At 32.8% G+C, this 18,944-nt stretch overlaps 2 protein-coding genes across 2 annotated transcripts; one reads left to right on the top strand and one right to left on the bottom strand.

Annotated features, from left to right (window-relative positions):
- The first annotated feature begins 557 nt into the window (after positions 1–557).
- On the top strand, positions 558–15,544 carry LOC101217816 (omega-hydroxypalmitate O-feruloyl transferase). Its single transcript, XM_004138843.2, has 3 exons — positions 558–1,239; positions 12,931–13,430; positions 15,039–15,544. The coding sequence occupies exons 1-3, from the start codon at positions 763–765 to the stop codon at positions 15,469–15,471; spliced, it is 1,410 nt and encodes a 469-aa protein (XP_004138891.1). The 5' UTR covers positions 558–762; the 3' UTR covers positions 15,472–15,544.
- On the bottom strand, positions 2,938–7,634 carry LOC116402241. The gene is made up of 2 exons (XM_031881500.1): positions 6,369–7,634; positions 2,938–3,704 (listed from the first exon to the last, which is right to left on the bottom strand). Exons 1-2 carry the CDS (start codon positions 6,892–6,894, stop codon positions 3,562–3,564), a joined length of 669 nt encoding a protein of 222 aa, XP_031737360.1. The 5' UTR covers positions 6,895–7,634; the 3' UTR covers positions 2,938–3,561.
- Positions 15,545–18,944: the final 3,400 nt, after the last annotated feature.

Raw genomic sequence — 18,944 nt, 5'->3', positions numbered from 1 at the left:
CAATTTATTTTGTTATTTTAAAAAGTGCACCTATATTTAAACTATATAGGATCTATCATATTTTGTCTAACATATAATTTGAAAGTTATTTACAATTTTGATCAAATATGTATTATTTTACGACAAATGATAACAGAAGGGGAGGATTAATAGTTCATAATTTAAACTTAGTAAATTAAATTAATATATATAATTAAATTTACATTCACCCATTAGCTTAAGCTTTTAGCTCAATCGATAATTTAAGATAGTATCAAACCGAATTAATTCAAGAGGTCTTGTATTCAAAACTCATAATATATGTCACCAATTGACTTTAATTATATATCATCTAAGATAAATTACTAAGATTAAACTCATGATTTTGAAAAACTTATGTTTGACAATATAAGCTATTATTGAAAAACAACTATGCATGTTAAAGTAGTACAAAGCTAAACCCTAACTAAAATGTTGGAATGAATGGTAGACAATATAAAAACATCCCTAGCCATCCGGAATTATAATATAGTATATGAAAATTTCTTTCTACTTCTTTTTAAATACATCAATTATTTTTTTATGAACATAAAGAAATTGTGATAAGTAAAGACATGTATTATACAGCTTGGAGCTGCATTATCCACGTATGGGCTCTTTTATACACCCGTACATCCAACAAAAGTCGCACAAGATTTTTGGTATAAGAACACCCAACAACACACAACACACACAAATGAAAGGAAACTACGTCTAGAAATCAAACAATTAGTGAGATAAAAAATGGGAAGCTTCCACCAAAAGAGTCCAATTCTTCTTCCACAAGACCTAAAAGTGAGCATCAAAGAGTGTAGTGTGGTATTTCCATCCCAATTAGAAACTGATCAAAAGAAGAAATCAAATGTGTTATTCTTGACAAACATAGACCAAGTCCTCAACTTCAGCGTTGAAACACTCCAATTCTTTTCACCCCACACCAAATTCCCATCCCATGTTATAATTGAGAAAATGAAAACCACTTTTTCAAAGCTCCTAGTGCCCTATGAACTGCTGGCTGGAAGATTGAAAGTTAGCCATGAAAATGGGCGTTTAGAGATTGATTGTAATGGTGCTGGGGCTGGCTTTGTGGTGGCTTCAAGTGATTATTGTTTGGATGAGATTGGAGATTTGGTTTACCCTAATCCTGCCTTTCATCAGCTTGTTACTAAGTCTTTGGCTGCCCTTTTCAAGCCTCATGATCAACCACTTGTCATTCTTCAGGTACATTTCATCTCTTTTGTTCGGGTTTTTTCTTTATCTTCATGTTCTTTCGCTAGTTGACTTTGACGTGCCTCGACTAATTTCTTTAAAACTATCTCCGATTAATTCTTTGATGTTTTTGTTGATATTTTAGGAAATTTTGAGGTGATTTTTCATTTGTTGGTTATTAAAGATCCCGAGTAATAATAAATGATCGGATATAAGAGTATGTAGTTTGCCTACTTAAATCTAAATATAATGGTTTAGATTTGGGGTTGGACTATTTTAGTCTGGGTATAATAAATAGAAAACATAGTAAACAAAGAGAAAAAAAGATAAATGAATAAGAAATAACAAAAACAATATCAAAAAATGATTTGAGATAGTAATCTTGTCCGTAAGTTATAATAGTTAAAAATACCAACCACTATAATTCAAGCTACAAACATAAAATGATTTATAACAATTAGTTGTTACCGATATTAAAAAAATATAAATATAACAAAATATATCGATGATAAAATTTAAAGTTTATAGTTTAGAATTTACTATTATTATTGTTATTATTAATAATAATAATATAGCTTAAAAGTCTAAACTAAACCATGTAAAGTAAAGTCTATTGATAATAGACTTTTATCATACATGAAAGTTAGTAATATAATTTGAAATTATTTATTAAAAAATATATAAATAAACTTGTACCTATCCATTACCATAAATTTTCTTTCACGACTGGATCACCAATATTCTACTTTCCTTTTTTGTTTCTTTATCATTGTTATAAATTCACTTCATAATAAAATTTTGTCCAAAAGAAGCATAAAAAAATAGATGATAAAAGGAAATAAATAAATGGCAACAAGCCTAAAACAGTGCCCATGGAGATCACACACAACAATGAAACTTCATTTGTTAATTTGGAGAGGTTTATCACAAGTGTTACCAAATATATATATCTATCTCTAACTTATTCATTACTATCAACCCATCACTTTTTCTCACTGGTCGTTCCATTTAATACCTCTTCTTAAATGCTTCTTATATTCTATACAAATGCTTCCACTTGCATCTATTATTGTGTAACAAAACCAAATTTCTAATAATAATTTGTCACTTAATTAATAATTCTTTTTAAAATAATATTTTTAATATATTTGTTCTGGTGAATGGAGATGGGGTGTAACCCTACATTCTATTCTATTCCTTTTAGTGAAAAGAGAATTTCATTTATATATCCCTAAACTTATTCTCAATTTGCACTCTAGAAACTTTAGATTTTTATCATATTGAACACTAATTAAACTTAGTTGAAAGTTAAAATTTTACCTTTCTATTTAATTTTTGCTTAAACTTTGGAGACATTTATACATTCACCAAACTTTAATGATATCAAGTTTTATACAAGTTTAAGTTAATTAATGCCACTTGGGTATTGATATAACTTTATAACAAGTTTTAGCCCAAAAAAAAGAAACAAGAAAGTCTCTAATGTCGTTTTTAAGGAAAAAAAGCACCATGTTTGTAAAAATATTTGTATGCTTCTCAAAAACCACAACTTTTACTTGCTTTGAGATTGGTTAATGTATCCTTTTTAATTAATTATATATCATAGAATTGTTTTTAAATATAGTTAAATGAATTAAAATATTTAAAAATATAGTAATATTTTTATGTCTATCAATATGGATTACTATCATCTATTATTGATAGGCATTATTAAGGCAGAAGGTAAATAAACCCTTTCTTGATTTATTTGAAATGAATAGGGCATATAAATAGCCAATTATTACAACGGTTTTAATAACAGAAATATACCTGTGTAACAACAATGATGCTGACTAAAAACTAACTGGGTTAGTTAACTCTAATACGACCCTCAAGATGGACTTAATAGATTGACTACAACCATCTTGGAAAGTAAAGGAGTAAGAACATGGGACGGAAGTGGTTTGGTGAAGATGTCAGCAAGTTGTTGAATGGAACGTATTGGCAGCAGTTTGATATGATGTTGGAGGCTCTTTTCACGAACAAAGTGACAATCAAGTTCGATGTGTTTTGTTCGTTCATGGAAAATAGGATTAGGCAATGTGGATGGCTGCATCATTGTCACAATATATGGCAGCAGCAAGTGATGGGGACATAATGTGAAGGTCCTTCATTAATTGATTCATCCAGGTAAGTTCACTAGTTGTTGTGGCAAGAGCACGATATTCTGCTTCTGCTGAAGAGCGCGATACAATGGTTTGTTTCTTGGCCTTCCAGGATATTAATGCCTCTCCCATGAATATGCAAAATTCAGTGATAGATTTTCAGGAGTCAATGCATGACGCCCAATCTGCATCACTGAATGGTTTTAGTTGAGGACGAGGACTTTTTGAGAAGTATACCTTGGCTCGGACAACTTTTTAGGTACCGTAAGAGTGCTTGAACAACAAGCAAATGTGTCTGTCGAGGTTGAGCTACATATTGACTCAACTTATGTACTGCAAAGGTAATGTATGGATGTGAGACAATTAGGTATAGAAGTCTGCCAATGAGATGTCTGTATGCTGATGGATCAGAAAGTACTTCTCCAGAATCAGATTGAAGTTTTAGGTTGGGATCCATGGGTAAAGGTGCTGATTTTGAAGCTAAAAAACCAGTGTCTTCAAGTAATTGAAGGGTGTACTGTCTCTGTGAGAGAAAGAGACCATCTGATGATCTTGCAAGTTCCAATCCAAGGAAGTATTTTAAGGTGCCAAGGTCTTTGAGTTTGAAGCAAGTATGGAGGTATTTCTTTAAGACTTCAATATGATAAGTTGAAGGGTCAGTAATTATTATGTCATCCACGTAGACTAATAATGCTAAGAAAGATTTCCCTTTTCCTTTGATGAATAAAGAATAACCAGACTTGGATTGTGTAAAACCAAGCTGTAGTAGAGTAGTGGAGAATTTTTCAAACCATTGTCTCGATGCTTGTTTTAAGCCATATATTGACTTATTAAGCTTGCATACAAGTTTGGTATGACTTGAGGATACATTATGTTTATAGCCCAAAGGAAGATCCATGTATACGGTTTCAAATAAGTCTCCATTAAGAAATGCATTGTTGACATCTAATTGTATTAATGGCTAGTCAAAGGAGATAGCAAGTGTAAGAAGTACCTTGACAGTGGCAAGCTTGTCAGCTGGTGAAAATGTCTCCATGTAATCTAGGCCTTCTTGTTGAGTGTAACTCTTGGCTACCAATCTTGCTTAATACCTTTCAATGGATCCATCAGCTTTATGTTTGATTTTATAAACTCATTTACACCAAATGGAATGTCAATCCTTTGGAAATGGAACTACTGTCCAGGTGTTGTTTTGCTCCATAGCTATGAACTTATCATTCATTGCTTGTCTCCAATGTAAGTGGGTTACGACTTGGTGATAGTATTGAGGTTCATATGTGGATAAGATGATGAGAGAAAAATGTTTGTGGTTTTGGAGAAGTTTATCACAGGATAGATATTTTTGTAGTGAGAATTTTGGCTTGGATAATGGGGGTTGGTTTAATAGGAGGCCACAGTGAAATTCTTGTAAGTAGGATAGTGGTTTTGAGATTCTGCAAGATCTCCTTGTTGCTGGATTATGAGGAGGTGCTATGTTGGTATATTATGCATTTTGATGAATTTGGGATTTAACATTCTGCTATATTTATGATTCATCAATGTTTTCTTCATTACTGTTGGATTCAGTATTATTGGTAATGTCATCATTAGGACTGCTTATCTCTGGTGGTTGATCATATTACTGGCTGCAAATAGGCTGAGAGATTGTAGCATTTCTTGAGAATACTAAATTTGGAAAAGGATCAACAACTTCATCAGTGTTAGTAATTATATGAAAGGGAAAAATGGATTCATGAAAGCTGACATTCCTTGATATGAAAACTTTTTTATGCTGAATATCAAAGAGTTTGTATCCCTTTACTCCTGGTAGATATCCGATGAAGACAGCTGGAGTGGCTCGTGGATGGAACTTGGATCTTTTTGAAGTGAGAGTGGATGCAAAGCATAGGCATCCAAAGGTTCTGAGTGAGTTGTAATCAACATGGTGTCCAAATAATCGGTAGTAAGAAGTTTCTAATTGTATGATTGGTGATGGCAGTCGGTTAATTAGAAAGGCTCCAGTCAAGACACAATCTCCCCAGAATTTGGTAGGTATACGTGACTGAAAAAACAGTGCCCGTGACACATTTAGCAAATTCTGGTGTTTTCTTTCAATGACTGAATTTTGTTTTGGGCAGCCAACACAAGAGTATTGGTGAATGACACCCTTTTTATTGAAAAATTTAGTGAAAGATAATTCAGGGGCATTGTCAAATCGGAACTTCTTTAAAGTGGTTTCAAATTGATTCTCTATGAGAGTAAAAAAAATTGGAATGAGTACTTCTGACTTCTTCTTGAGTAAAAAGATCCAAGTATATCATGAAAAATCATCTAGAAGTGTTAAGAAATATTTGTGGCCATTTCGTGTAAGAGATTGATAGGGGCCCCATATATCAAAGTGTAACAGATCAAAAATTTTATTGTATATATGTCTGTTTGAGTAAAAGGCCAGTCTTCTTTGTTTGGCTAGAGGACAAACTAAACAAGGAATGTTATCTTGATGAGTGTCAAAAGATATCATTCCTTTTAAGGCATTTACATGTTTACTAGAGGGGTGACCAAGTCTATTGTGCCAAGTATGTAAAGAAATACAAGATGTACTGATAGAATTACAATGATGAGCATTAGCTTCAATACTTATGTGTAAAAGAAAGAGCCCTTGTTAAAGTCTAGCTTTGCCAATCATCCTAAAAAAAGACTTGTCCTGAATTAGACAAAAATCATCATCAAAATGAACTTTGTAAGGTAGTCTCTTAGTCAAGGCACTGACTGAAATTAGGTTGAATCAAAATTCAGGAATGAATAGTGCATCCTCAAGTAATAGGTCAGAAAGTATTTGGATAGTGTCAACAAATTTGACAGAGAACTTTGTGTGATTAGGGAGGGATACATTGCAATCAGTAACAGACTTTAAAGAAACAAACAATTCTCGTGAGCAACATATATGAGTAGTAGCTCCAGAGTCAATTATCTAGTAAGATAGATGAGATATGGACTTTGATAAATGATAGCAAGTACCTGCTACATGAAATGATGAAGAAGCAGCGGAAGATGATGAAGGTAGAGAGGTTGCAATGGGTTCTGTCTTAATTTTGGCTAAGTGAGATTGTAAGATGGTGAGAAGACTCTGGCATTGCTCAACATTCATGTTTGAAAGAGAGTCAGTGTGGGCAGGGGTAGTAGTAGTGGGTTCAGTCTTACTGTTACGGTTGGTTTTGTATCCAGGAGGAAAACCATGGAGGCAATAACATTTTTCAGCTGTGTGATCGGGGATATTGTAGTGGGAACAAACAGGACGATCTTTCTTCTTTGATGGATTTGAGCGGGATTGTGGTGGATTTTGTGAAATATTTTTCACTAACATGGCTGATTTTTCAGAATTTATGGGAAGGTTAGGTGTACTTACTTGAGAGGTTGATGTACGTTGCTCAACTTCTTGAACTACAAGAGAAAAGACTTTCTGTAATGTTGGTTCTGGTTCCATTAATAGTAGCTGTGTACGAATTTGTGAAAAGGAATCATTAAGGCCCATCAGAAACGACATTACGTGTTCTGTTTGGAAATGGGTTTGAAGATTCTTTACTCCTCCACATGAGCACTTTCCACAGGAACAAGAAGGATGATATACGGCTAATTCATTCCATAGTGTCTTGACTCTTGCAAAGTATGTAGTGACCGACTGCTGGTCTTGAGTGAGATTTGATAGTTCTTAGCGCAATTGGAAAATACATGGTCGATTTTGTCGTTGATATCTATGTTGGAGGTCTAGCCAAATTTCTCGAGTAGAGTCTGCGAAGCAAATACTGACTGCAATTTCCTTTGTGACTGAGTTTAGGATCCAGGTAGTGACGATACTGTTGCAAATAATCCAAGAACTTCGAAGGGCATCTGTGGGGCATGTTAAGGTTCCATCAACGAATCAACTTTATTCTTGACAGTGAGGCCAAGAAGGAAGGCACGGTTCCAAGAAGTATAGTTTGATTCAGTGAGGAGATCGGATACAAGAACCAAATTGGTGCTGTCTGAGTGATGAAGGAAATATGGGTTTTCATATTGGGCAATGACGAAGGGTTCCCTTTAACTCCATATTATATTTAAATAAAAAATAAAACTAAATTCCTCAATTCCAACGCCTTGCAGTAGCTCTTTAATGTCTAGCGCATAAACTCGCCTTTTCTTAGCAGCCTCTTCGATTCGCTTGCCTGGGAAGGTAACTTAAAATGTAACCCTAATGCTTAATGAGTGACATTCTAGGAAAACCTTTTTGGGACTACAAATACATGAATAAAATTATTTTATAAGATCAACTTCTCAACGCTTTTTTGTTTTTCTAAAAGGAGACAAAATGCCAGATAGAAGCTTTAGGAAACCCAAAAGGGAAACCTAAAGGACTAACAAGACACCCAAATTTATTAATAGGAATATAGAAGTGATTACATAAGGGCTAGAGAAAAGTCCAAATGGCGAGAAGCTCTTAATTGAGAAGTGCTTTGAAGTTGAGAGCTATGGAGCTTGGGGAATAGTCTATAAAGAGGTGGTGTCTACTACATGTTGAGAATAAAAAAACATTTGAGAATAAGAAACTTCTCACGCCTTAACACATGTTGAGAATAGGAAACATCTCATTACCTCTACTTATTCCTTTCGTCTGGACATTGAACCTTCATAACACATAGACTACTGTGATGATTCTTATTTCACCACAAATATGTTTGTGGAACCTCGTTTAGTTCTAGTTACTCAGGCGATTAGCTCGAATGCGAACCTCTCAACGCATCCAACCACCTTCTCACCATGCAGACCACTCATGCTTTTACTTTTATGTGCATGGTTGTCATTACTCTTATGTGCACACAACAACTAGCTCATGAAAGAAATAAAGCTAATGGTTTACTTGCATATAAGCAACATAAGAACACATACTTTAACTCATAAATATACTTTCAAACAATCATGTTTTTCATATTTACCCTAAACAATATTATAACATGCATTACACTACTGTACATAAAATAATAAGACTTTGAAAGAAAAGCTTTAAAAATCTTTACACTTTTCTTTGAAAGGTCACTCACAACATAAAGCCAAACACTTCCTCCTAACCTCTTCCTAAGGCCTAACTCAAGCTCTCCTCTTCTGATGTGAACTGTCTTGGCAGAACTAATTAGTACTTATTAGAACTTTTTTGTAGCTTTCCATTTGAACTCAAAGGCTTATTTATACTAAGATCAAGCTGGATTAGTCATCCTTAAACCCGTACCTAGCACGTCACCTTTTAACTTAGTACCTTATACGTGTAGCTTTAATATTTCCTCTAACTATGCTTAACTTTAACCCAACATGTATCTCGCTGACTAATTTGAATTAATGAGTCATCATAGTTTCTCAACTTTCTTTCCTCGCCTAGCTCTTTCTCACCTAGCTCAAAACGCAACACTTTCATTCCTCACATTACCTAGTCAAAACACATACTTTTCCTAAAAATGCTTAATCCTTATACTTGGTAATTTTGCAACTTCCTTCTATACAAAAATCCTTCTTTACAACCCCTCCACTTAAGAGCATGGGCTTCACAACTTTCCTTTTATTTGAAAGCATAAAGGTTATTTAATGAGATTTTATCAAACTATAAGGACTAGATTATAACTTTTAAATCATAGTTGGACTAAACTCTAACATTCTCTAAAAAAAACTATAGAGACCAAATATTTACAATTTAAAGTGTGTTTTAATATTAAAATATAATTGTGGTTATTATTTTTATTTTAAGGGCTTCTCACACGTTTGGAAAAATAAGTTTAAAATATTATGTCCATACCACAAGCATTTACTTTTGCAAAAATGACAAAAAAAAAAAAAAAAGTTCCACCTACATGACACTACGAGAAAAAAGAGGATCTTTTGACAGCTGAATTCACTAAGAAGTATCCAAAAATGTGTCAAAACATGAACTCCTTACTAACACCACTTTATTATATCACATTATTTTTTCTTTTACTTTATTTTTCATTATTTTTTCTTTTACTGAACTAAATAAACTAAAACTAAAAATAACATTAATCAAACCAAATGATATATAATAAATAACAAATTTGTAACACAAAGTCAATGTATACAAAATTATATGTATTTTGTAATGAAAGTTACGCTATAAAAAAGTTTACATGATAGTCTATAGAGTGCTTTTGAATAATATATACATCAGAGAAGATAATGTCATCTCCAAAAACCATCTCCAGACGTCATCTTTGTACAACTTTTGACCTATAGTAATCAAATCAAATAAAGCACATTGTTACAAAAAGAGAATCTAACATTAAGAAACGCAAGTTAGAAAAACACCACTAAGCAACAAGTTAAACAAACACCCATCTCTCAGTGCAAAAACTTCAACATAACATTTGAGGTTAAAAACCGAGTAGAAAAATATTCCATTCAAACCAAAAAATTTACAACTCACCCCTCAACGCAGAACAAGTTAAGCAAAACTCACACCTAAAAACAAAGTCACACCCCTAAACAACAAGTTAAGCAAACATCCACCCTTTGCAACAAACAAGTTAAACAAAAAGTTTGACATAACACTGATGCTAAAAAACGAGCGGAAAAGTACTATGTTTAAACCAAAAGTTTCATAACCCAACCATTAAAAGAACAAGTAAAGCAAAACCATTAATCCTAAACAAAACATTTTAAGCAAACACCTCACCCCTCGACATAACAAGTTAAATAAAAAGTTTTACATAACTCTTAGGCTAAAAAACGAGCAGAAAAATACTATATTGAAACCAAAATGTTCACAACCCACCCTTCAACACAACAAGTAAAGCAAAAGCATTTACCCTTAAACAACATATTAAGCAAAGACCCACCCTCAACACAATGATCAGTACAAAATTTCTATACTCGAATAAAAAAGTTCACTACCTAACCCTCAACACAACAAGTAAAGTAGGACCATTCACCCCTAAACAACAAGTAGAATAAAACTATTCACTCCTAAACAACATGTTAAACGGTTTGTCACTTGAGACGTTGAGAACTTTATATTCATCAAATTAATTAAAAAGTTTGAGAAAAATTCTAAGCAACCAGGGTATAGTTCATTACATACTTCATTCATTAAATCCTCAAATAAGTTTGTCGTATCTCATTCTTTACCATTGGAGGGCATTTCATTGTTGATCCCTTCTTTAGTTGTTTCTTTGTTTTCAATTGGAACATGTAAATCTTTTATAAGATCTAACAATCCTTTTCTTAAACAAAAATGTTCCACTCTATGCTAGTTTCTTCATCATTATGTAGTGAACGTTTGGTAAATCTTTCAAAATCTCTAGGTAAGTAGAGTGGCTCTCCATATATACATATTATTGGCAGTATGATGGGATATTTCATATATTAATAGATGTCACTTCACACCCTTTAATAACTCTCACATTGAGTTCACACAATTCTTGCATGGACATCTTATTCATCTAGAACCACTAACATGAAACTTTGCCCCCTTTAAAATCTGGGATACTCTTTCTCTATACTCGACCAATAATTTATTTCTAAGTTTCATGAACTCCTTATTCATCCTTCACTACAAGAAAAATGGTCTACGACAACAGCTATTCTCTATCGTAAATAAAATTTGTGACAATTATTTACAGTCATAGAATAACCTATTGTGGAAAGACCATCAATGACAGTTTTAAAAAACTGTCACAATAAGTGTTTTCATGATATAAAATAAATGTCATTACTTAATATTTTATGACAACAAATAACTGTCATTATTTATTTTTATGACAACAAATAATTGTCATCCTTTGTATATTAACAACAATTATAAAATGTCACAAAATAGTATAATATGACATTTTTTTCATGTCAAGGATATGCCAACCATGACAGTTTTTATAAAATTAAATGTCATTTTTTAGATATTAACGACAATTACAAAATATCACGTATTCGTATATTATGACATTTTTTCTGTCAATGATATGCCAACCATGACAGTTTTTATAAAATTAAATGTCATTTTTTAGATATTAACGACAATTACAAAATGTCATGAATTCGTATATTATGACATTTTTGTCTATCATATATTCCTCAATTACTACATCTTTTTACAATAAAATACATGTCCTTTTCTTCTTACCACTCTACCACTACACTAACTAGTTCAATCACAAAGTTGTTCTAATACATCACACCCATATGAAAACAAAGAGTTAACACTTTAATAGATACGTTATGATACACTTTGTAATATTCGTACACTAGGATTGACTAATAACAAATTTTTGTTAAAGGGTAGTTTACATACAAAAAGAATAAACATTGACATCTTTAGCAACCAACAAGCCTAAAATAAGTACAATGGAACCAAGATTTTTCTACGAACCATACAAAAAGTCTTATATCAATCAATTGCTCCAAGTTGACTTCACTGCTCCAATGGATTCTTCCAAACCTAGTAAGAAAATAAAATCTCATTTTAGAGTATGACTAAAGAACATTTCCAAAGCACATCAATTCACAAGTAAACAAAAACATAAAATTTGTACACCTAAATAAACTCACCTAGTCATCCCACAAAACTTTCTACCAAACAATCCACAAGCGAGTGATATTAATCTTTCACATGTCATAATGGATCTAAAATACTTCATACCAAACAATGTACAAGTAAATGAACATAATAATGTAACAGTTCAATACACATAAACAATATATATAGAAAATAAAAACAAAGAACTAATCTTTCACTTGCCATAATGGATCTAAAATACTTCAATCAAGTTTAAAACAATTTACAAGTAAATAAAAAAGATAAAGTATGCAATCAATTCCAACCCTTAATCCCTCCTTCCCCCTCCCTCCAAATCCTTAATCAATTCAAGTTGAGGGCTGGGAATTGACCCTATATACTTGGTACACATTTCATACAGAATCAAAATACCAAACATTTAGATTTATGATGATAAAAGATTTTGATTTTTGGTAAAGGATTATATTGGAAAAGGAAAAATATTTGTTTATTGAAAAAATATAAACTACAAGCACATACTACATTATAACCCAAATTAAAGTAATCAATACCCTAAACACAAACTATTATGACACAACTATAATAACCCATGACTATAATTAACTCACTCGTTACCCCAAAACGGTCACCTTGAAAAATTGTTTTATGTTTTTTTTAGCATAAAGTTGATAAAGATCAACTTATTTACAAATGTCCCGTTACTTGATTTACCTAAATGTCATTAGGCATGTGCACCATTAAATTAAGGCCCTTTAATATTTTATCATTTTCAACGTTTATGTATACAAATATGTGTATCAAGTGTATATTAGATGTATCAAGAATATATAAGGTGTGTATCAAATTTGTATTGAATGTATCAGATGCATCAAGTGTATAAACTGTATCAAATGTATCACATGGGTTGAACTTTTATTCTCATATTTGCCGCAAAATTCAGGAGTGTATGACAAACTTACGATTTTCTAAACTCAAATTATCACCTACTACAATTTTCTTTATTTTAATTATTGTTTTATTATATCAATTTATTAGGTTACGTTATTCAAATGTGGTGGTTTTGCAATGGGATTTTCCACGAACCACTGCGCATTTGACGGCCTGAGCTTCAAGCAGTTCTTAGACAACTTTGCTGCTCTAGCTGATAATAAGCCCTTGGTTGTGACTCCCTGCCATGATAGACGTCTCCTGACTGCTCGATCCCCACCACGTGTCACTTTCCCACATCACGAACTTCTTAAGATTGATACTCCCCTACCTTCTCCAGACTCATCAAACACCTCAGTCTTTGAAGCCACTCCACAAGATCTTGACTTCAAGATCTTCAAGTTAAGTGGCACAGACATTGCCACCCTTAAACAAAAGGCACAACCGTTGACCACTAGCAAACAAGATGATGGCCATGGTGGCAAAAAGCTCCGTATCACAGGATTCAACGTTGTCACCGCCCTTGTTTGGAGGTGTAAGGCGCTGTCGTTCGAAGCTAAAGACAACTACGAAAGACAATCCACGTTGCTCTACGCCGTGGACATAAGGTTATTAAATCGTCTTCTAACCTAATAGCATGACTTTTAAGAATGTGTTTAACATATTTATAAATTTTAGTCTAGGGTAGGTTCACCTAATAGGTAGTAGAAGACATGAATTTGATAGAATAAGAAGAGGGAATGAGTTCAATGCAAGCTGGTCACATATCTATGTTTTAAAATCTTGAATTTTCCTAAAACTCAAATAAATTATTATAGGGTTAGATAGTAATTCCATGAGAATTATAGGGTTAGATAGTAATTCCATGAAATTAGTCGAGATACATATAAGTTTGTCCAAACACTTAGCAATGTGGTTGGCATAAGTCTACAACCTCCAAAATGTTTAATAAATAACCTTTTAATGCATGATATACTTCTCTAAATGTTAAACTATTTAACAAAAAGTTAAGAGCTTAAGAATATATTAACTAGAGTAAAGTTGTTTAATAACTTTTGAGACCAAAATCTAAAAAGCATTGGGGTCAGGGCTTGTAATCTTACCTTTATACTTTTCATATATATGATAAAATGCACCCTTCATCTTTTAGGTATGAATTTTATGTCTATTTGAAGTTTCAAAACAAACAATTTAATCCATCATGTTTACTAAATACCTCTAAATAAGTCTCTAAGGTATGAAAGTTTCGTCTATTTATGTACTGATTTGTTTTTCTTCCCTGATGAATAAGTTTTCCATTAAAAACAAATATGGAAGAAATTTCAAAATTATACTCTGTGAGATACTTATGCTCAATGGACATTCTCTAAATTTTTATTTGAAATTACTGTTTATTTATCGACACATTGCCTACCACATTTTTCTTAGAGACCCTTGCAAAAATAACAAAAAAGTTTATGATAATAGGACTAATGTCATTATATTTTCTAAATTGTAAAGAGTAGGAAATTAAAAGTTGATGACTCTATGATTACCGTCTGATAGTCGTCCGATAGTCCTATAATTATCGTTTGATAGTCGTTCGATAATCCTAGCTGTCTGATATAATTAATTTTATTCTATTCGCAATATGCAAAGAAAAATAGGTGTCATATACCGTCTTTTTTTTAGTATTTTTGTATTGCAATTTTCCTTTTTCTTAGTCTCTTTTTAAGGAAAATTTGATCCTATGACAAACAAGAGATGTGACAACAACTGGTGGATGGGAAACAACACAATAAGTTAAAACTCCTTAACGGTTCAAGTTAAAGAGGTTTTTTTTTTTATAAAAAAAGCATTTAAATATTTTAAATATCTTTTTTCTAATTATCTTTAATTGATTTTCCAACGAACTCAAACAATGGACATGTCATCTAATATCATTAGTTTCTACATCCTCACATAACCATGAGCATAATCTTAAAGTTTGGCCATGAGCTATGTAGAAGTAGACGTGATGTGTACTATATTATATTGTTTATTTTAAAATTTTAGGGATAGTGTATTTTGTTTTTTTTTTTGTTATTATTTTAGAATTGTATAAACTTGAAAGATAAAGCTCAATAAGTGTAATATCAACGATTGAACACACGAGCAAAATGTTAAATAGTCATTAATTAAGTTGATAGGTTGTGTTAAATTTATTCTTTTCTTAATATTCTCATACTAAATTATAGGTCAAGAATGGACCCACCGTTGCCAACATCGTATTGCGGGAATGCAGTGTTGACAGTGTACGCCACTGCAAAATGCAAGGAGCTGAAAGACGGGCCATTTTCAAGGGTGGTGGAGATGGTATCGGAGGCAGCAACAAGGATGACGGACGAGTATGCGAGGTCGGCCATAGACTGGGGAGAGCTTTACAAGGGGTTTCCAAATGGGGAGTTCTTGGTGTCTTCATGGTGGAGATTAGGGTTAGAAGATGTTGAATATCCATGGGGAAAGCCAAGATCTAGTTGTCCTGTGGTGAATCACAGAAAGGACATCATATTGCTATTTCCAGATATAAATGAAAGTGAAAAAACCAATAGTGGACTGAATATTTTGGTGGCTCTTCCTGAGACGCAGATGGTGAAGTTTCAAACTCTCTTCAAGGAGTTTATGGCTTAATGTATAACAATAACTTATATGATGTAGTTTGTGTGTGATCATTGAAAAAAATTATGAGCTTTAAGTTGATATATATATATATATATTTAAAAAAGAACATATAAATAATGAGTCAGTACGTGCACCAAGACAACTCTATTAGGTGGGCACTTTCATACCACCATCATCATTCCCGCTTCATTAATGATGAGAGAAAAAGTACAAAAAGTAAGAAAAACAAAATCAAGGGCTAGAGAGCGAAGCTCTAACTACAGAGAGGGCAAAGTAGTTTAGAAATAGGGGATCTACTAGACCAATTACTTGTGAGAGCTTGAATATTTCTCAAACCTCAACGAGTGATTTTTATGATTATTAAAAGTTCTGTTGTTTCTTTGAATCAATATGGACCATAGTGTCTGTTGGAATGCCTAGAAGTACTATTGTCTAGACAAATCGTCTAGATAAAGTGCGTGCTATCTCACCCTAGACAGAACATCACGTGCTATATATCTTGCCTACTCAAATCACCTAGATAGTCTTCCTAGACAAATCGCTTATTGCAAAGTAAAAACAGGTTAAGATAAAGAAGGGTGAGTTGTGGATCTCGCTTCCTTTAAGACGTTTCGCAACTCTGCTCTTTTGTGCAAATAGATTTGTATAGCCTTGTCTTTCCCAGGATAAAACAGTTGTATTTCATCAATCAGAACTGCACTGAATATTGATCGTAATACCAACACTCAAACAAATACTCGTATGCTCGAAAAACAAAAAATTAGGCCGGTAGAGAGGTAGAATGCGAAGAGGGGTTAGATTGAGAGGATTTTAGAGGTGGAAAATATTTTTTTATTTTAAATGTGAAGGGAGATAGGATATATATATAGTGTATGGGGAGAGAGGCTCCAATAGTCAACTATTAATTATTTTTTATGATAGTTAATGTAACAATAAACGATAATGTAATGATGAAATAGTTACAGTTTGTAATAAACCGAACAATTGAAAACGTTTCTAAAATAAAAGATGGTTTTGAAAATTCAAAATAAATTTTTAGCAAGATATCCTCGCCCCGCCCGAACGGCGAGCGTGTAGAGATATCGGCAAACCTACTTTTGCCTATCTCCTCTCCCCTTTCAAAACTTCGTTGCCCCTTTGAGCCCAAACCCATGAGTGAATGTATGGGTTTATAAAGAAGACTTCCACATTGCAATCTTAACAATGTGGAAATGCAAGTTTAGAATAAAATAATCATAAATACTTTGCTTTCTCAAATTTTTCATTTAACAATGCTACCGCCACCGTGTTGTGATGATGATAAAATATTTCCTGTCTTTTTGTTTTGATAGGCAGATATTCTTGCAAAGAGAGGCAGTACTCTGAAAATTGTTTTTACACTTTAGTAAGGCATCCAAGTTTTCTGAATTTTTTTTAACAAACATGCAGGATGATCCATGGTCGAACATAGAAAATTAATATCAAATCTTAGTTCTAGGGTATACTTATCAATCAGGCAGTATAAAAGAATAAACTATACAATATGAAAGAATATAAGATAAACTATACATACTTATGTACACCTAAAGAATTTGTAGAGGTAATTTAATGAGGTGATTGATATGGTAAAAGTGTGAACCAACTTGTGTTAAAGAAGGGGGTGAAGAAATGTCTAGTGCTACCAGGCGATTAAGCTATATGAAGGCCTTAATACAATACAACTTGCTTAACTAATTTATGATTAAGACGTGTTCCTCTCAAAGTCATTAAACGCCACACTTGGTCTCCTTTCGAGATCCAAATAACTAAGCCTAACTAAACAAGGTATATCTATGTGTTCACTTATAAAGCTTATAAAGCTTATAGAGCTTTGTGTTTAAGGGCAGCAACCTCTCGCACTTAATGCCCACATTTGCTACTTGCTATTGATAACGGGTATAAATCTTCGTTATTATAGCCTCTTTTATTATAATAATGAGGTCAAAAAGTACAAGAAGAGGATCAAAGCGAGTTACTTGTGTTGTAAATACATAAGTATTAGAAAATACATCATACATAAACATTATGCTTGTTTTACGCAATTTTCATGTCTCTAAATGCATGATGAATAGAAAGGAAGAAACTAGTGAATCAAATGAGACATCTCGCACAAGAACTACGCGATAAGAACTCATTTGACGATTAACATCTCCAAGCGAGGAGCCATGTCCTCACGCGAGGAAGATTCACTCGAAGACAATAATGGTAGTTTGAGTTGATGTAACTTCACAAGGCTATAATCGACACTGACAATCTCAGAAGAGCAGGAGTTTCCCACCCAAAAACAGCCTATAAAAAGTCTTCACCTCCATCAAAGATGAAAGGGGCCTGGGGGTCTGAATGGGCCAAAAGGTGTTTTGAACAGACCACAAAAGAGAGTTCAACTGTTAAGAGTCTCCTTCTTCGGTCAGACTGTAAGTGAAAACTTAGAGCTTGAGTGGTGGAGAACCCAGTTCCCATATCTCCCCCTACTTGTATTATTTTTCACTCTTCTATCTTCCATTTTTATATTCTTTGTGTAATATAATATATATATATATATATATATATATATATTCAGTTCATATTGTACAATGACTGAAAGCCTACATGTCACACTCTATCTCGAGCACCTACATATCTACAACGGAAGTATTTTAACTTGAAATGCTTTTAAACCGTAGTGTGACCAACTTGAAATCTTTTATAAAATGTAAGATGGATAATGAACAAACAATCACATGACTAATTTGAAACAAAACAATATCCTTGTATAATGAAAACTACGTTGGCCTGGCAGCAGTATGTTCAGCACGCAGAGATGCTTAAGTGGGAAAACATTTTGAAAGAGTAGGTCGAAAGACTTAGTGACAATAGTTTTATAAAACAAGTTTCATAAACCTTTTAGTATAAAATTGGAGCCTGAATACATTTATTAGTAAATAATCATTGCATGAAACTTGAACATTTGTATAGCTTTTCGAAGACGGTCCTCCATAACTTCATATTTTATGGTCCTCCTTTAAGGCATAATAATATACCATTTTTTATGCCCCATAGTTAAAAATAGGTTCGTTAACTGTACAATCAGTATGAAGTTAACCACATGTACACAATAGGTCTCATGGAATATTCGGGCATGGATAAAAACATTTGAAAACATGAAATATTTCCTTGAAAGTATTTGAAATCATGAAATCATAACGCAGCTTGAAAATATCATTTCAGTAAACATTTATCAATAACATGGCTTGTATAAAAACTTGAGATCATGTATAGCAAATCATTTTATGAGGTCTTGCTTGCAAAGCCTGAAACATGTTTAAATACTTTAGAAACCATGATGTTACTCACAAACTATTGCTTGTAAGTTTGAAAACATGCTTAATAAATAATTTAGAAATCTTGAGTTACTCACAATCACTTAAATATAGTCTTGGGCTCGAGAATTCCTCTTAATCCTCCTTATCCTACAAAATTTATAT

This window comes from Cucumis sativus, chromosome 2, assembly GCF_000004075.3.
Source record: "Cucumis sativus cultivar 9930 chromosome 2, Cucumber_9930_V3, whole genome shotgun sequence".
NCBI classification, from domain to species: Eukaryota; Viridiplantae; Streptophyta; class Magnoliopsida; order Cucurbitales; family Cucurbitaceae; genus Cucumis; species Cucumis sativus.
Note: the sequence above shows the minus strand (reverse complement) of the source record. Positions and strands in the feature narration are given on the sequence as shown.

Bases quoted from the DNA above. Each gene is read 5' to 3' on its own strand.
- LOC101217816 (XM_004138843.2), top strand. From the start codon at position 763: ATGGGAAGCTTCCACCAAAAGAGTCCAATTCTTCTTCCACAAGACCTA. The intron at 1,240-12,930 runs GTACATTTCATC...TCAATTTATTAG, and splicing joins AACCACTTGTCATTCTTCAG to GTTACGTTATTCAAATGTGG. The intron at 13,431-15,038 runs GTTATTAAATCG...ACTAAATTATAG, and splicing joins CTCTACGCCGTGGACATAAG to GTCAAGAATGGACCCACCGT.
- LOC116402241 (XM_031881500.1), bottom strand. From the start codon at position 6,894: ATGTCGTTTCTGATGGGCCTTAATGATTCCTTTTCACAAATTCGTACA. The intron at 3,705-6,368 runs GTACTTGCTATC...TTACCTTTGCAG, and splicing joins TTCATCATTTCATGTAGCAG to TACATAAGTTGAGTCAATAT.